General features: G+C 46.4%; 1 protein-coding gene across 4 annotated transcripts in view; it reads right to left on the bottom strand.

The window, feature by feature from the left end:
* Nucleotides 1-16,503, bottom strand: part of Sap47 (Synapse-associated protein 47kD) — a 128,293-nt gene that overhangs the window by 106,279 nt on the left and 5,511 nt on the right. For all 4 annotated transcript variants that reach the window (XM_031978945.2, XM_031978948.2, XM_031978947.2 and 1 more), the window contains exon 3: nucleotides 16,184-16,269. In XM_031978945.2, coding sequence (XP_031834805.1) covers nucleotides 16,184-16,269 — 86 coding nt within the window. The remainder of the gene's footprint in view (nucleotides 1-16,183; nucleotides 16,270-16,503) is intronic.

Raw genomic sequence — 16,503 nt, 5'->3', positions numbered from 1 at the left:
GGTCCGCGGACCGCGTTCAACTTTAACGCGGCTTCATCAAGCATTTATAAAATGCGGAAAACTTGAAACTGCACCTTTTCCGGCGTCCGAGCCGCGCGATCTTCGGTCGCCCGTGTACGCCGGCCACCCGAGCTGCCACCTGACCGAGCAGTTGACTGTACGCAGGATCATATTACTTTAATCCCGCGTCGCTCGAAGAATCTTGAGGCACAATCCGCTCGGAAGAGTTTCTTAAGAAGTTCCCGGCGGGACGAGGTGCAGGCGTCTCGTTACGGGCGAGTGGATTCGTTAGCGGGAAACACGTTCCGGCCGAAACGCCGTTTAAATTCCCGATACGAGAGCCGAACGCGGCTCGCGAAAGAGTTAACGCGCGCGTATCATGGGCGCGGTTGCGAAGGCAACACGGTAACTCGCTTCTCCCGACGTAATCCGAGGCCAATTTAATCAACCAAATTGAGCTACTTCGATTCGCGTGGCTTCATCTCTCCCTGTTCGTCTCTCGCTCTAGACAGCGTCTCCTTTCCTTCCGCGCCTCGTTCACGGCCGCCTCTAGTTGATCACTGTTATTTAGATTACACGACGTGCTACGTCATCTTCATATTGGAATTCGTTTTATTTCTCTCGCTCGGCGCGTCATTCTCTATTCAGTTACATCGCGCAGGGTATATTCAATTTTCATAATGGACAGCTGAATGATTCGTTAATTAAATGTAACGAAGAACCTATTGTACGGGGTGTAATACAGAAAGACGCGAACGAACGGAACGTTGAGGTTTGAGCCTGGTATCAAGAATTCACCCCTCGAATGCTTGGTTCGTTAGATGAAGTGCTGGCCCTGAGGAGACCTTGGCTCTAGGGACTTATCAATGTTAGGCTTGAGGGACTCCGATCGTTGAAGAGACCCTAGAGATTTCTGAATCTTTGATTTTCCTTCCTTAACGCTTAGGCATCACAGTCTAGAGCTGATTTCGTCTAAATGGCAGCTCGTTAACTGACTCGAATGAATTTAATAAAAATATAATGTAGATATAATGTGTCTAACTTTCACGGGATGTATTATAATAACTAGACTCGCTGATAGTAGATTTAAAAATGTTAATCGTTCGAGAGTAAAGCTGAATGAGAAATTTCCTAACAGAGGGAACGACATAATACTTTCATCTCCGGCCAACTTAAAAAGCAATTTAACAGTGATGCTCGCATGACTGCCGCGTCTCCCGGCGAAGAGACATTGAGTTCGGTGAAAAAAGCGGGGATAAAATATAGAGAAGATTATCGTTGAACTCTCTTCGCCGCTGGCACGAGACCAGGACGCGACAAATAGGTGCCAAATATCTTACGAGCCTTGCATAATGTACAATCTTCCGTTCTAATGTTTTACAAGATTACGCCCCCGAGAAATGTACCGCGGACAGAGCATCATGAACGGTGAATAATAAGAAACGTAACACGCGCGGCAACTATTATGGCGACGCCTCGTCGTCGATAAATCGATGAGGGAACTGGCGGCGGCACGTGACACGTGACACACGACACACGACACGCGACACGCATCCTGCTCGCCTAAGTTTTCCTCGGCGATGGGGTTGTAATTCGAGTCGCTTTTGATAGAAGTTGGCTGGGTGCGTCAACACGATCGACACTTTGTGATTTTATTGCGCCGCTCGCGCCAACGAGCTGGCAATCGAAAGTGTCTTTGGCCGTTGAACCATTAAATCCCGCGGAAAGCACAGCGATTCGGGTATTCGCGTCGAACGATCGCAGTCCGCGTATATTCTCCTCGAAATTCGAATTAGGTGAAAGCAAGATAAAAGTGGCGTCAACTAACTCCTCGAATTCCGTCTGTTTATAAAAACAAGAGATAAAACGAGCGACGATACCGAGGAATAATTGAGACGCTGATGACTATCTTTTAAAGCCGGAATTAAAAGCGTCATTTCCTCCGTCGGGAGTCTCGATAGCTGATAAACGCGGAGAGCCACGGCGAATCTCGCTAGATTTTCCCCGACGAATTCTTCTCGATTACAAATCTCGCGGATGCACGGAACGCGGGGACACGGACAAATCCCTGAATGCCTGTGCTTTCGGATTGAATCCACTCGCGCATCCGGCACGGAATGGAAAACTTCGGCCGACGCGAGGGAACGGCTGCGAGCGCGGAACTTGTTCGACAGTTAAAAACTTCTCGGCAAATGTGACGAGCAATCTTCGGCGAATCGCGCGCGACTGTTCTTGAGAGGGAACAGTCGGTCGTGATGGGAAGAGACGAGAAGAGAAGCGGAGAGGAGGGAAGCGGAGTCACGAGAATGCATCGCGGAGGATGGCGATGCGACCGACGCCGCCATAATCGGTTTGCGATAACTCGCCCGGGGTGTCGAACAAACGGTCCCATATAGCGGTCGATGGAGTCAGCTTTTATCGGTTCAATTTTAAAAGCGTCTATCGGGAGGGGACCGCGCCGGGAGATCGTTCGACCGGGTTCTGAAAATGATACGCCGGCGAATTCAATTTATCTCGCACCGAGCGACGCGCTCGCGCAGCGTTTCGAAGTTGTCTGACAATATGCAAATTCATTTTCCTCCGTAACGACGTGTTTGTTTCTCTTTTCGAATTTCTCGTCGAAGGTAATGACACACGCGTTCCGCGGAATTTCTTTGACGAACAAGCGAGTACGAGGGAACGAGTTTGAAAGTCCGATGAACTGCGATCGGATTCTTCAACACGTTCGCGACCAGCTTCACGCATCCGTGACGCCCAACGTTTTCTACGTAGCGTGCAGAACATCGAATTACTTTCACGTGTGTTTGTACGCGAAATTGCGATGCGTGGTATAAGGTGTAGGAAGGTGGCGAGATTTTCCCCGTGAGTTTTATTCACATTTTATAAAGACGATTTGCTGGGTTTTATAGAACATCGTAAGCGCAGATTGCTACTGAAACGAAGTTTCTTGAGTATTGAGGTAGATGTTTGTGTTATATATTCTTCCTTCAAGATATTTTGTATTTTGCAAGTCTTTCATTAATATTCAAGCATCGCAAACGTAGTTTTCCATGTAAAGCTACATGTAAAAATCAGTTTAAGTCCCACAGACGTCTCAGAAGAGAAAAACGACTCTAAAAGGCTCCCCTACACGAGACTCGTTGAACGCAGTCATAACATACCATTATCTCCTCCCCCGAGACCGCTCGCATTAAGCGTACGTATGCAAATCAGTCTCACGGCTATATCCTGCACAGTTAACCCTTATTACCGAATAAGTATCCCTTATTTTCTTATGTTCCTGAACTCTTATGCAATCGATATGCACTTCCATCGTTCGCCGAGCGGTTTAATTTCTTTCTCCGTATTTTTAAAACCGTCGCGCGATAGGATCTCCCGGAATCGAAAGCGACCGACCGCGGGGTGAAAATCGCGAGGGAAAAGTATCTTCAAATTATATGACGTGTCGGGGCTCGATTAATCAAACGCCGACCTTGCACTTCCGCCAACCTCGCGCCAGTTTCGCCGCGACAAAGCGAACACGCCGAGGAGAAGAGGGAAACGGAACCGGAGGTGTGTCGAACACACAAATTCCGTTCGAAACGCGCCGGTCGAATCGTATTTTTCCATCGGGAAGCGCCCCGGCTGGCAGCCGCTGCGCGCGACCTTTTAAAAGCAACGCGAGCGAACTCGACGCTTGCCGCTCCATGGGGAACCGTTCGATCGAACACCGGAACGGCGTATATCGGGTTTTAGGGGGCAGTTCCGTCGCCTTCCATATTCGCTCTTTACGGTGTGTAATAACGCGTCGTAAAATGGCAACGATTCACAAGACGACGTTACGCGGAAATCTTTCATCTTTACGGGACCAGCAATTCATCCACTCCAAGTTATTGTTCGATTATCTTCGAGGGCCGACTGGATAATCATTGGCCGCGTTTAATCGGTTAGCCGTTTTCGATGAGTACACTCGTAAATGAAGAAATAATGAGATTCTGGGTTACGAGTGTACTCGTCACGTGTAAAAAGTAGTTGCTGGTTAAATTGTAATTTTAGTAAGATGTATTCGTGAATATCAAGATGTTTTGGATATTCGGAGGCTGAGACGAAAGGAAACGAACGAATAAAAGAGGATAGATATTAAATGTATGATACACTAATGATATTGCACAATATTGCTCAATACCATTCCACGACAGTAGACTAAACTAACTAATTGCTTTTCTAAGCCTCCAATCAAGTGATCAATGAGGGTCGCCTCCCGAGTGCAAAGGGTTAATTGTATTTAAATGTATTTAAACCGCTTCGTGATTTAAATACTGGTTTAACACTGGACGGATTAAATTAAGTTTAAATTGCGGTATATCCGAACGGGAGTATCTGTAACGCGAATCGGCATTTACCGCGATCTGATTAAGCGCCGTGTGCGTGCGATGTGTACTGAAGCATGGCTAATGTGTACTTTATTAAAAGGACAGGTACAATTTGAGATGTGTAATTGAAACATCAGTTTCTTCCGATGATTGGATTACTGTTCGAGTCAAAAGAAACAAAAACGGTAATCCTTATTCAATAATCTCCCATTTCTTTCGTATCCCAACTTTTTCTTCGCTTCACCTATGTCAGCTCTATCTACACCGAACAGTTTGTTGTTGTGTCGGTATCCTTGTCTACGAATAGCTCCGACTAGCTCTTCTGTTGATATCGCTGGTCGTCGCACCTAACGCTCTATCCTCGTCGCCTTTAATCTTCTCTTCGTCCAACGTATTTCTAGCTGTCATCGATCATGAACACTAACACCACCGAACAGTTAAATCGACTTTTTAAAGTCTCTATATATAAACTCCAAGAGTATCTATTGAGACTTTAATTGATTTACAATTCATAAACGTTTTCTCGTTAGCAATGAATCCGGTTTCAATCAGTATTCTACTAGTTTAACGAATGAAATTAGCAGCAAGTTATATCCATACCGTTGGCATCGGAGAAACTGAGATTACAAACCCGTTCTCTGTGTTTAAATTTAAGAACCCGCACGAACTTCTTCCGGTACCCAGTAAATATAGAATTATATACCAACGACTCGATTCCTAATTCAGATCACGGTAAGATAATTTCACCACTTCCTATAAACAAGCCAGCAATTTCCAACGCGAGGATCTCCTTACGGGCTTAACATCCCATTGCCCCGGGGGATGCGCCGCTAAATAAAGTTAGTAGCTTCTTCCCATTCCCATCCCTAAATGATTTAATAATCCTGCTCGCGAGGCGAGCCGCCTCCGAATAGATTCAACGTTTGACCCTGCTCGCAGAGAAATCCACTCGACCCTCCTCTCCCGTGCTCCTCGCGCTATCGTATTCGATTTATTATCGAGGGGTAGTGACTTTCGCCGTCCCGGTAGTGCATTGAACTCCGCCGATAGCCGAGGCGGAAAATCTCCGAAGAATTCTTGTGAAAAGCGAGCACATCGCGGGTGAAAGAGGAAACCCGTAATAGGAGCAGGTATTTGTTGTTCTCAAATCTTGCGAGGAGAAGACTCTCTCTCTCCCTCTCGTCCCCTCTGGCTACGCTCGAGCTAAGCGGAAGACAGTTCAACCGGAAAACTGGGAATACAATACGGGAATTTAGCGAAACTCGAATTTCGATTGCTCCGCCACTCCACTATCGGATCCGATTCCAAGGAACCTCTGGATCATGAACCCAGTCTGGATGTCGTCGAACTTGTCTGCGCGTCTTCAGGGACATCGGCCAAGGAACGCAATATCGCTGACGCGGAAAGTGTCCTCGCTGGCTTCGAATATGACCACGAAGTCGCGAAATTTTGATACCTCTTCGGTAGTTTGTTTTATTTATAAAGTATTTTTATTAATACTTAGAGTATCTTTATTAAAGAGCGTCCCATAATGAGCTTACAGGCTTCTCAATGGGCGAGGAGTGCTCGAGTAAGGATTATTTTTGAGTATCTACCCTCGAGAGTGTTTATTAAAGTACCATTCGCCGTAGAATCTTAATTTCCGTTAATAACGAGATCCTAATTAAGAGCCCAAGTTGTATACTCTCATATATCACAGGTTAGTAGTTTTGCTTCTTGATGCTACTTTCCTCTTTGGCCATGCACTTCGAGTAATATAGACCGGAGAACATATAACATTAATATCAATTGTGCCGCGTCCCATTAAGCTTAAAGAACTTCAAGATATTAGAACGGTAATAGTAATAAACAGCAGCGGAACGTACAAATTAGTAACAACGATCGAAATAGATCCTAATGAGATTAGAGCTGCAAGCATCCTGCTGCATCAACAAACAGCTTAAGCTAACAGGGCTAACTTCGACGAGAACACAATCGGATTATTGTATTAACCCGTTATCAAAGTATCGCCACACGGAACTTGTACCTCGGCCGTGTTTCCTGAATAAAGTTCCCCGGCGGAGCTCGGTGAATTTCTAATTTTTGCGAAATCCGCGACGCCAGAGGAGCTGCGGCGTGTAAACGTCGGTGTCATCAAACTCGTCCCGTCTTCCGGGACGCCGGTCAAAGAACGCGACCCCGTGCGGCAAAGATAGGGCAATGGTTAAGGGGATGGCGGATGTGGGGTTCCCCAAAGTGGAGGGTAACGAGGGCAGAATTCTTTTCTTCCGTTCGGTCGTCCGGCGAGCTCGACGAGCTCGGGGCGCTCCACCTACGCCGCCGTGGAATCTCGACGCTCCCTTTGTGGTTTTCAGGCCTCGGCAGCCATCCCACCGGATATTTCGTACGTATGGCCGCGCTTTAAGCCGAAGCCAGCCACGGCTGTTCGAACGGCGACGAAACGATCGTGGAAAAGTGCGGGGAACGAGGCAGGGCCGGCTTTAAGATCGAATAATGAATTCCTGCGCCAGCCACGGCACTCGTCCGCGGACGTCGAGTGGCTCGTTAGCATCTTCGATCTGCCCACTAAACTTCCAGTAATCTCTTAAGACAGTATGCAAAAAGGATCCGGAATATTACGTAGTAAATTGAATCGCTGCGTTTCATTTTTTCCCCGACGTTACAGGTTCCCATCGGCGAAGCAATTTCCCCGGGAAAATGTTGAACTCGGGGATCCGTGAAATCGCGTGGAAGCTTGACGCTTCCTCGGGCGAGAGGGATATTAAATATTGTTCAACGGGTAGTTCGTTAACGTGAATGTTGACTACTTCAAAGGAGGTATTTGTGTACCGTCAGTCGACTACGGAAGCATGTAAGTATTTCGTTCCTTGGAGAACGTCGGAGATACCGAAGATGAAAGCGCTACATTAAAAGTGACTTAAAACTTTATAACTTTCCAGAAGTCCGCATTCTACGATTTTTTTTCAACACTTCGTAAGCTCTCCGTGCCAAAGATTCCAAGTTCACTCGTTCCTAAGAAAGAATCTGGACTCGAATACTAAATATCAGTACACTGTACGCTCGGCTTAATTTAATTACGAAGGTTCAATGTAATGTTACTCGAACGACCGCGGCTCGGTTCGGTTTACGCAACGTGTAAAACTTCCGCGAAAGTTCAAACCATTCGGGAATTGTTTTGCAAGTATTATTCCAAGAAGAAAATTTCTCATTAAATGTCCATATATTTCGCGGTGTTCAGCTAAGCGTGTATTTCCTCGGAGTTGTTGCTTTCCCCCCAGTTTGAACGTGATGAAACGACGATGAAATTTTCCGTGAAAAATTTCGCTGAAACCCGACAGCGAGGGATTCGCGACGAAGATAAAAGCTTTGTGTACAAAGAAAGCAGTCGTTCATGGAATGAAAAATGACAGCCGGAAGGGAGAAAGCGATGCAAAGTAGCTTAAGATCGAGGAGTAGGGACCAAGTAAATTTGATTAAGACGGGCACTTGATTGCTCGTGACCCAAGGAAGAATTAGCGCGTGCAATTAACCGTCGGAGTGGTCCATTAGATGGTGCACGATTTCACGATTGTTTGGCGGCTGCCAACGCAATTTCCTCGGCTCGGGATTAACGTTCTCCGGAGAAGTCGCCGGTGCAGGCTCCGTTATGGAGAAGGATCGATGCGGGGAGTCCTGGAGCTTGGCCTGGTTAAAAACTCATGAAATTCGCCGGGAGCGGAGGGAAACCTTTTAAACATCGGCGAACGCCAGGTGCCGATAAAATGACGCAACAGGAAATTTTCCAATGTGGCAAAGCTTAACGCTTTACCTACCACTGGTTATTTCACAGCCTTTTAAAAATCAATGCTCGACAGCTAAAAATTTCTCAACCTCCTGCCTATGCCGTTTATTTCCTAGCAGTCAATCCTTTAGTAGAAGCAGTCTATTTTCAGCAACTCCCGTGAACCAAGTTACATCGCGCGTGACTGCAAGTTCCGAAATTCCCGGCTCGTTTCTCAATTATTCTACTATTTCTATTGTATTCGATAATTATAATCAGTTTCCCTTCACGGACGATAATATTTGAACAAGCGAAATTGATAATATCAAGTATCTCAGTATAAAGTATACCAGACGGAAGAACGGCGAACAGTTTAAACCCTCGATTGGAAACAACAAGTTTCGCCCGCGCGAGTCTCGTGTTCCAGACCGAACATTAACGAGGTACGTCGGCCGCGATGTTTAAAGTACTTAGTCGCTATATTTGAGAACAGTTTGCGCTAATTTCTGCGAGCGAAGTACCCGAAGCGAACTGCGAAACAATTTGTTGCGTAGAGGCGCGATTAAATTAAACAGACCGCACAACGGTCGCGATTGTTTGGAATAAACCGTAAGCCGAGGCGTTCGGTAAAAATCATTCGCTAACAGCCTCGGATGCGTTCGGAAATAAAAATCCCCCTGCTCCGGGAAGGGGATACAATCGCTCGAAAAAATATTCGATAATTCCCTGCGAAATCCTTTCAGCCAAAGGAACCGGGGAGCGATAGAGGGAAAAAACATCAAGATCTGCATAGACTCAAGCGTCTCGTGTTCCCACACGAGGAAACGTCGCACCGAACACGCGTATCCGTTTAAGCGTCATCATGTTTCTAAAGCCTGCGGTCGACTCTTTGGGGATTAAAGGAATAATCACGGGACGCGCGCGTTCGACGTTAACGAGAAAGGAGGAGGAACGCCGGGTAATCTGATTACAGGACTCCCGCGGCCGTCGCGGATAGAACTCCCAGTGAGAAAAAAAGGTTGGCCGCGACGCGTGCGATGGCGTTCGTTATATTTCAATGGCATCGGACAACCTAGATTCCCGTTGAAACGCACTAGGCGAGCAACCTTGACCCAGCCGCGGATGCGGGGCGGAAAAATTTTGTGGAGGCACCTCTCTCTCTCTTTCTCTCTCCTTCTCGCACACACTATCTCTGCCTCTCTCTCTCTCGTTCCCGCTGTTTCTACCCCAGCTGTCGGGGAGAGACCGCACGGCACCGTCACCGCGAATAATTCCGCGCGGCGAGTGCGTACGCGCTTTAGAAACGGAACGCCTCCAGCCAGCGTGGCATCTGAGTGACGTGTGGGATTTGAATTTCATCGGTGAAATTTCTCCGATTTCAAAACCGTGGTTGCCTACATATCTCTTTGTGACCGCGAGCGCGGCGGACAAAAATATATGAAATAAAATAACGACGATAGCCTTGACCGTTCGTCGCGCGTTCCCGCTGAACCGGGAAATCTGTCGGAAATTCGCGGAACGAGGGGAACGCCGAGCGAGCGCGCGACCGCTCGAATAAATGAATTTCAAAAAGACCCGACTCACGGCTTGGAGAATCCCGGCTGAAGGCACTCGTGTCAATGGGGGACGATACAACGTATAATGAAAAGCAGCGTTACTAGCGTATTTGATTAACGGAGTGTCTTGTTTGACGTTGGAACTTGAATTAAGAAGCATCTTTCGATGATCGATTTGTTGAGGGAACGATGAACGGGGAGCGATTGTACAGTCCGATTGTGTAGGAGTTACGAGTTAGTATTATATAACAGAAGAAATAAAGGGTTACATAAGAAGTCGAATGTTCATTATTAATTCAATAATATTATCAATTGTATCATTTCTCAAATTCCCGATCTGTCGATACTTGCACCAGGCAAAATGATTTTCAAACCGATATAGTTACTACATCTTCGAATGTGTTCCCACACGAGCAGTGTCATTTATACGAATACGTAGAATCAGTAGCGCACCTTTAATTGTCTACTTCATGGCCCAGTTCGTCGTTAGTAGGTCACGCATGCTAATGCACATGATTAATGTACCGATATTATATCCCCCGAAACATGTGGGATTACTCAGCGACTTTCCGAAGGTAGCAGCCGTACCCTCTTTCGCAAGATAAAAACCGTTCCGACCATCAAAGGCTTAAGCTCGATAAACTGTCCCTTCAGTCATCCCGAAGTTAACGATAAGATCAAACGTTCCCGACGAGGAACATTCAGCGGAACAAAGAAGTAGCGGGAAGACCGTGGAAAAGGAAGAAGGAGAATGGGTAAAGGATAAGAAAAACCCGCCGGAGAGTTCGGTGAAACAACGTAGGGTTCCCGGAGCACGCTGCGCTGGCTGATTTCGGTGAGAGGAGTTGCTCGGCTGGTCGTATTGATCGACGAAGATGGGGTCCAACCCCTCGACGCGAAGGACAGTTACTTGCTGACTGGATCTGGTTATGCTCGGGGAAAATCGTGGCGAACGTTTCGGTAAGCGGCGGTCGCCGGACCCACCCACAGCTACGTTTCACTCGGGAACGTCGACTATAGCCGATTTATACGTGTACACGCGGTCATCTGGGTCCTCTGGCGACGCACACGGGAGCATTTCGCCGGCCGCGGCGTAGACCGTTCGTCTGCCTGCTTTTATCAATGATCGACGGTGTCCGGTGGCCCGACGGCGCCCCAGGCCAAGGACAAATCTGTTAACCGCCTCTCCCTGCTACCCTTTAGCCAAGCTCCATCGACCACCCCCGCGTGCCCCGGTCGCCCTCTTTTTTTTAGGGGCTCGCCCCGACCTAGCCAGCTTCAGTTAATCCTCCGGTCGATTCGAGCGCAAACACCGGCGTCCCCGGAATATTACCGGGCAACGCGTAATCCGGTCTGAAAAAACGGAAGAACGCCGCGACGAAGATCGAATCCCGGCGTTATTGGCACGCGGCCGGAATCTCTTTTGTGCCGCGAGAAGTTCTAGCCACCCCGACCGGCCAGCAACTTCGCAATTGTGTCCGAGGGCGGCGCGGATCCCCACCCACCGCTGCGGCTCGGCCGTACGGAAACCCGGGAGCTCGCGGGGGAGGCATTATGCAACGGTTGTTTCGCGACCAAGTTTCCTTTTAAGGCTAATGGCGTTAAGGCGGCCGGCTAGCTTTCGTTCGGATGCCTGGGACGGAACCCCGACCGCCACCGGCGAACGGGCGTCGCGATCGGGGGAAGGAATAATGTATAGAAAGAATTCGAACGTTCCTTTCTTCGACGGCCGGTGAAATTCTTTTCGCGCCTCGGAACTACTCCAGTGAAATTCGAGACGAGACGGAGTCTCGGGAGTGGCGTGGGTGTCGAGTGTTTCAACTGAAATTCGGTTTCCGTCGGTTTCGTTCGAGAGTTCTGGGTTCCGATGGTACATGCGAGTACTGTTTCGAAGTAATGTGATAATAATTGCACCCTCATAATCTGCTTATGATTTCATCTCGAGATACGGTTACGGTAGATCGAACACTTTTTTCCGTCGAAGAGTAGTTTCTTCGGTGCTACCGCCACCGTCCCGAGTAATTAAACGCGTCCCAGAATGTAGCGATCAAAACCTTTAACGTTGCGTTTGTGCGCAGAGGAGTCCTCCGTTTCAGCTAAAATCTCTCTCGTCTCGGTCTTTGTCTACTTGGCGTGGAGAGTTTCGAAGCTACGAGCACAGAGGCGACTTCCAGCAAAGTGGTTTCCCTGTTCCGAGCGAACCGCAGGGAACACGTGAGCTGGTACAAACGTTCTAATTATATTAGAACGTTTCGAATAGAACGCGCCACGATAACCGCGTGTTCTTCGGAAGATGGATGTAGGTCGACGAAACCAAGTCGCATAAATATGTGACCGATTTCCGCCCCCCGTCGACTGAGGCGTCTCGCCCGATCAATGGAACGAAATTAATCAAAGCAGTTGCCCAACTGATACGCTATCGGTAATTGAACGAGTGAGATTCCGTTTGATTTGATGTGTAAGCGAAACGGCTGGATTCCCACCGATCCACAAAGGAAAGAAGAGGGCACTAACGCGTAGCACTTGTGCCGGCTTCAATCACTGATTATGTCTCGGTTTGCAACTGGATCAGGGTTACACGTGCTGGGTCAAGTACCACGTTAGATTCGACCTAAGTTCCTTGATTAACAAAGCACCGTCTACGTCTTGTGATTCGCCCTAGATAACCAACCGTGGCAATATTGAAACGCGTCGTACAATAAATGAAGATCAGAAGCGTGACTCTTGTTTAAGATCCCCTTTTACTTGTTAAGCTTACGCGAATGTTATCGAAAGCGGTGAAACAGTTCAAAATTGCTTATTCGGGTATCAACGAGCGATGGGAAAATATGAAATTAATTTGAAAGATTTCTATCGTCCTTTCAAGCTTCTTCGAAACTAATATGTTAGAAGATATTGGTACTCGAATACGTGGGACGGTTATTGTATTTATCGAAACGTATCGAAACTTTGGAAACAATGAAACAGACGACACGTATGTTTGGAAAATAATGAACGCGATGTGGTTAAGCATCAGGTTGCTCGCGAAATCGATAAACTCCCGAAAACAACACTAGCCCCGACACGAGCGCTCGCTTTTTTATTCTGACACTCGCTCGAATAACATTACCGGGACCATACATGGATTTGATCGGAACCGCGCTCAAAGAGGAGCGAACGATACGGTCGGGGGAAAAATATAGCACAAAGCGGGCTGTCGTATCTTCGGCGGGAGATACGGGCACAGGATTGCGCGGGGATACGGTAAGGTTCACGAGATAAAGAATCGCGGTCGATACAAAAGCTGTCCCGGACGAAATTTCTTTGTATAACGCGCTGCATTGTCCCAGGGACTCCGCCGTGAACTATAACGACACGTTCTGAAAGGAAATCCCGCTGGGGTGTGACATTTAATTGGAAAATCGTAAATCAAATGCAGATACGCGGAAAAATTGATGTCATCGGATCGAAATTAGTTTCAGCGATAGTCGGAAACAAGAAATCTGATGTTAATAAGAACTGGTAAATTATTCTTTAATTCGTTGCGACACATTTTTCCAGGTTGGCTGAAATGTTCGAAATCCGCTTATCGGAAGGTAAGTAGTTTAAATAGTTATGAATTAACCGAAAGCCATTATTAAATCGATATAACAGGTTGATGCATTATTCTACGGTGCATTGAAGGTTGAATTTAAAATGCTTCGAGTCGATTCAACAATCGCTCGGACGTAATAGAATTAGCCGTAGGTCAATGGATTCAAAGCATTTTTGTACGGTAACATTATATATATATACATTGTATCGAAGCTTTCACCAGCGCTTCCGCGCAGAAACAACTGTTCCCGGAAAAATTCGTCGGCCTTCGCGGCGGGTGCTCAATCCGTGAACAATGGTCATCGCGGGTCTCCTTTGACACAACGTCGGAAATTATCCAGTTAATTTCCGAATGAACTTATTCGGGATACGAGATCCCACGGTTTCGTCTGCGTCACTGCATCAAATTTTCCAAAATATCGCACGCGCGCGGGAGAGAGGATTCATTATTTCGCCGCGATTGATGTCGGACCGTGACCTTGAACTTATGACATTAAATTCGGATAGCATGATCGACTCGGCGCGTTTTAATTTCAACGGGAACGCAAAATATTTCCCGTGATCCCTCTATTTTTATCATTCGTATCTCGGCGATCGTCGAAGCGGAATGGAAATAAAATAATTATTCATCGTTTATTAGAAACTCGAAGGCTGACACGGCCTCGCGTCGGCTGGAAATTAAACACGCTAGTGCTGTCCGGGAGATTTCCACGAAATTCTATACGCACCGACATATTGTTCGACACGGGGCCAATAATAAAGCTTCAACCGTGCATTCGGCGGCCTTGTGTTCTATGGGGAGAAACAATTAACGATATCGCGCATTTAGCCCGTAAAGCTTTTTCCCTTCGGCGAGAGCGATATCTCTTTTCTCGTCGCTGACTCGTGCTGCCGCGCGAAACCTCGCGCGAGTCTTTCACGGCGATGAAATATATACGCGGCGACGAGATACGACGAGCTTCTCGACGGAATATCACGTTGGCCGACGAAAGACAGAGGGGAAAAAAGGAAAAACAGAGGAGGGACGGTCCTACGAAAATGTTATTGATGGGATCGGTGAACGTGAGAAGTTCCAGCGAGGTATTATCTCTATATCCGGAGGAGAAAAAAATTGCATCGCAACGTCCCACGGGCGGTGAAATGAATTTTCGCCGGAACGTACGAGTACGGCGATACAACTTCATAGCGCGGAATAAAATATGGCGGGATAAGGCCGGGGGAAAGAAGAATTCTCCCGGTGTCCCCGGGAACTTGTAGCAACAAGAAACCTGAGGGGAAAAAATCTGGCGAGCAAGTTTTAATTTAATAGTTCAGCGGGATCGATACACGTTGCGGTATCGGATCGAGATATTTTACGGGCGGAGAGCCGCGCGATAGAATACTTAACTATTCCACTTTCAGCGAGTTCCGCACACTTGTCTTAAAGGTACTTCCGGATTTAATTACATTCGATCGCGATTCTGTCTTCTCGGCGGAAGTTTCGCGGATGATTTTTTTGAGGGGAGGATTAATGAGATTGGAAGTGTATCGAGGATCTGCGGTATTTGATAAATGGCAGTTCATGCGTGTCAACTATACAACGACGCTTATGATTATTAATATATAATTACTGACGATAATAGAGGATATTGCGATATACATATTTTATTAGAGATTATTCTCGTGTGATTATATGGAAGTGGAGTTTAGTTTTAATGTATACATTGTTTTTCCTCATTTTTAAGATATAAAACATATGACGGTAAAAATTGAGTATCTGTTTTGGAAGTATCTTGTGTAACGAGTGAATGGTATTAAAAATGGGGAACAAAAGGATTAGCAAGCTGACTTTAAGCGGTTTATTCCTTTCTGGACCTGAATGATCGCATTTGGCAACGTGAATATGCACAGTATTCGAGAAAATCAAATCCCTATTGTACGAGGAACAGTTATAGGCGAGTATTGTGCGGAGCCTATAGAGTGCGACGTGCAGCGGGCATGGAAACGCGCGAGGACTTTTTCCCATGTGGGCGATACTCGTTAAGATTGCAAAACGTATGGCTAGTCTATGAAAAACGAATCAGTCCTACAGGGAAATCGGGTTGAAGGGGCGTCAAAGATAAGTATTTTCAGGATTTAAATGCAAAGTGGTCTATTATCGTTGACACAGTTATAGAAAAAGTGACGTTCGGCATCGGAATAAATTGTGAAGGTGGAATAACGATCTCTCGGGCGTGTTGCATAATGCTTTCTTCGGAAAGACGATTTAGAATACTGTACACGTGTCAATTTAGTCTGATCGATACCGGCCATTTCTAGTTATTAAAGGCATTTGTGACGGTCGAATGAAATCTCCATTTGTCTCTGTCGAACGAAATGATCTATACGTACGAACTTCATTATTAATCTCTCAATTAATTTTCTCCGTGGGAAATCAGCTTACTCTAAATTTTAACGAACCAGTTTATATAATCGCGAATTCGGTTCTCGCGTGACGCAATCAAATGGCCAGACGTAATGTTAATGCAAAACAAACACGCACATCGTGTACGGAGAACTTTAGCTGATTTCAATTTAAACTTGAATTTAACGGAGGAGATCCAACTATTCGTTCCCCTTTAACGGCGCGCTCGCTTTCGCTTGAAAAGCATGGGGGCCATTCTTTCTCCCCTTGCGTCGTTTTTGATCTAAACAGTCGCCTTGACTTCCGTAACGAATATCAGCAGTAACGAGAGCGAAGTCTGTTAAAGGGTCCTAAACTCTTTCATCTTCGCGAAGTTGGATGTAATTAAAAGTTTCTTCCGAGCAGTCACCGAGTTAAAGTGATTTAATGGAGGTGAATGGCAAGAGTGCACTCATAGAAGGCAATTATAAATAATTCCTATCGATGGGCGAGACAATTAATTGCATTGAGATTTGAATTAGATGGGTAAGCGATTTAAACGATTTCTTAAGAAACTTACCAGCTCCAAATGGTTGCTGGCCATTCTTATCCTCGGTTGGTGAACCTTGTAAGCTAGCAGGACCACTATCCGCCCCTCCAGTTGCACTATTGTAAACAACAGAAAATACAAATGTATAATTCGTGTTACTATATTTTTCTTCAATGAGAATCGGTATGTTTTAATTGGAATTACAACGTTCTTAAAATTCTTAGGTCGTTGATAGAAATGAATAGTCATAGGTCAAGTGATTAGCAAATTGTTTTTTGAAAGTTAAAACTCAAAGAGTCGAAAGTAAACAGTAGTTCAATTGTATAGCGGTAAAGGGTCGCTGTTCAATG

This window comes from Nomia melanderi, chromosome 6 (genome assembly GCF_051020985.1).
Source record: "Nomia melanderi isolate GNS246 chromosome 6, iyNomMela1, whole genome shotgun sequence".
Taxonomy (NCBI): Eukaryota; Metazoa; Arthropoda; class Insecta; order Hymenoptera; family Halictidae; genus Nomia; species Nomia melanderi.
Note: the sequence above shows the minus strand (reverse complement) of the source record. Positions and strands in the feature narration are given on the sequence as shown.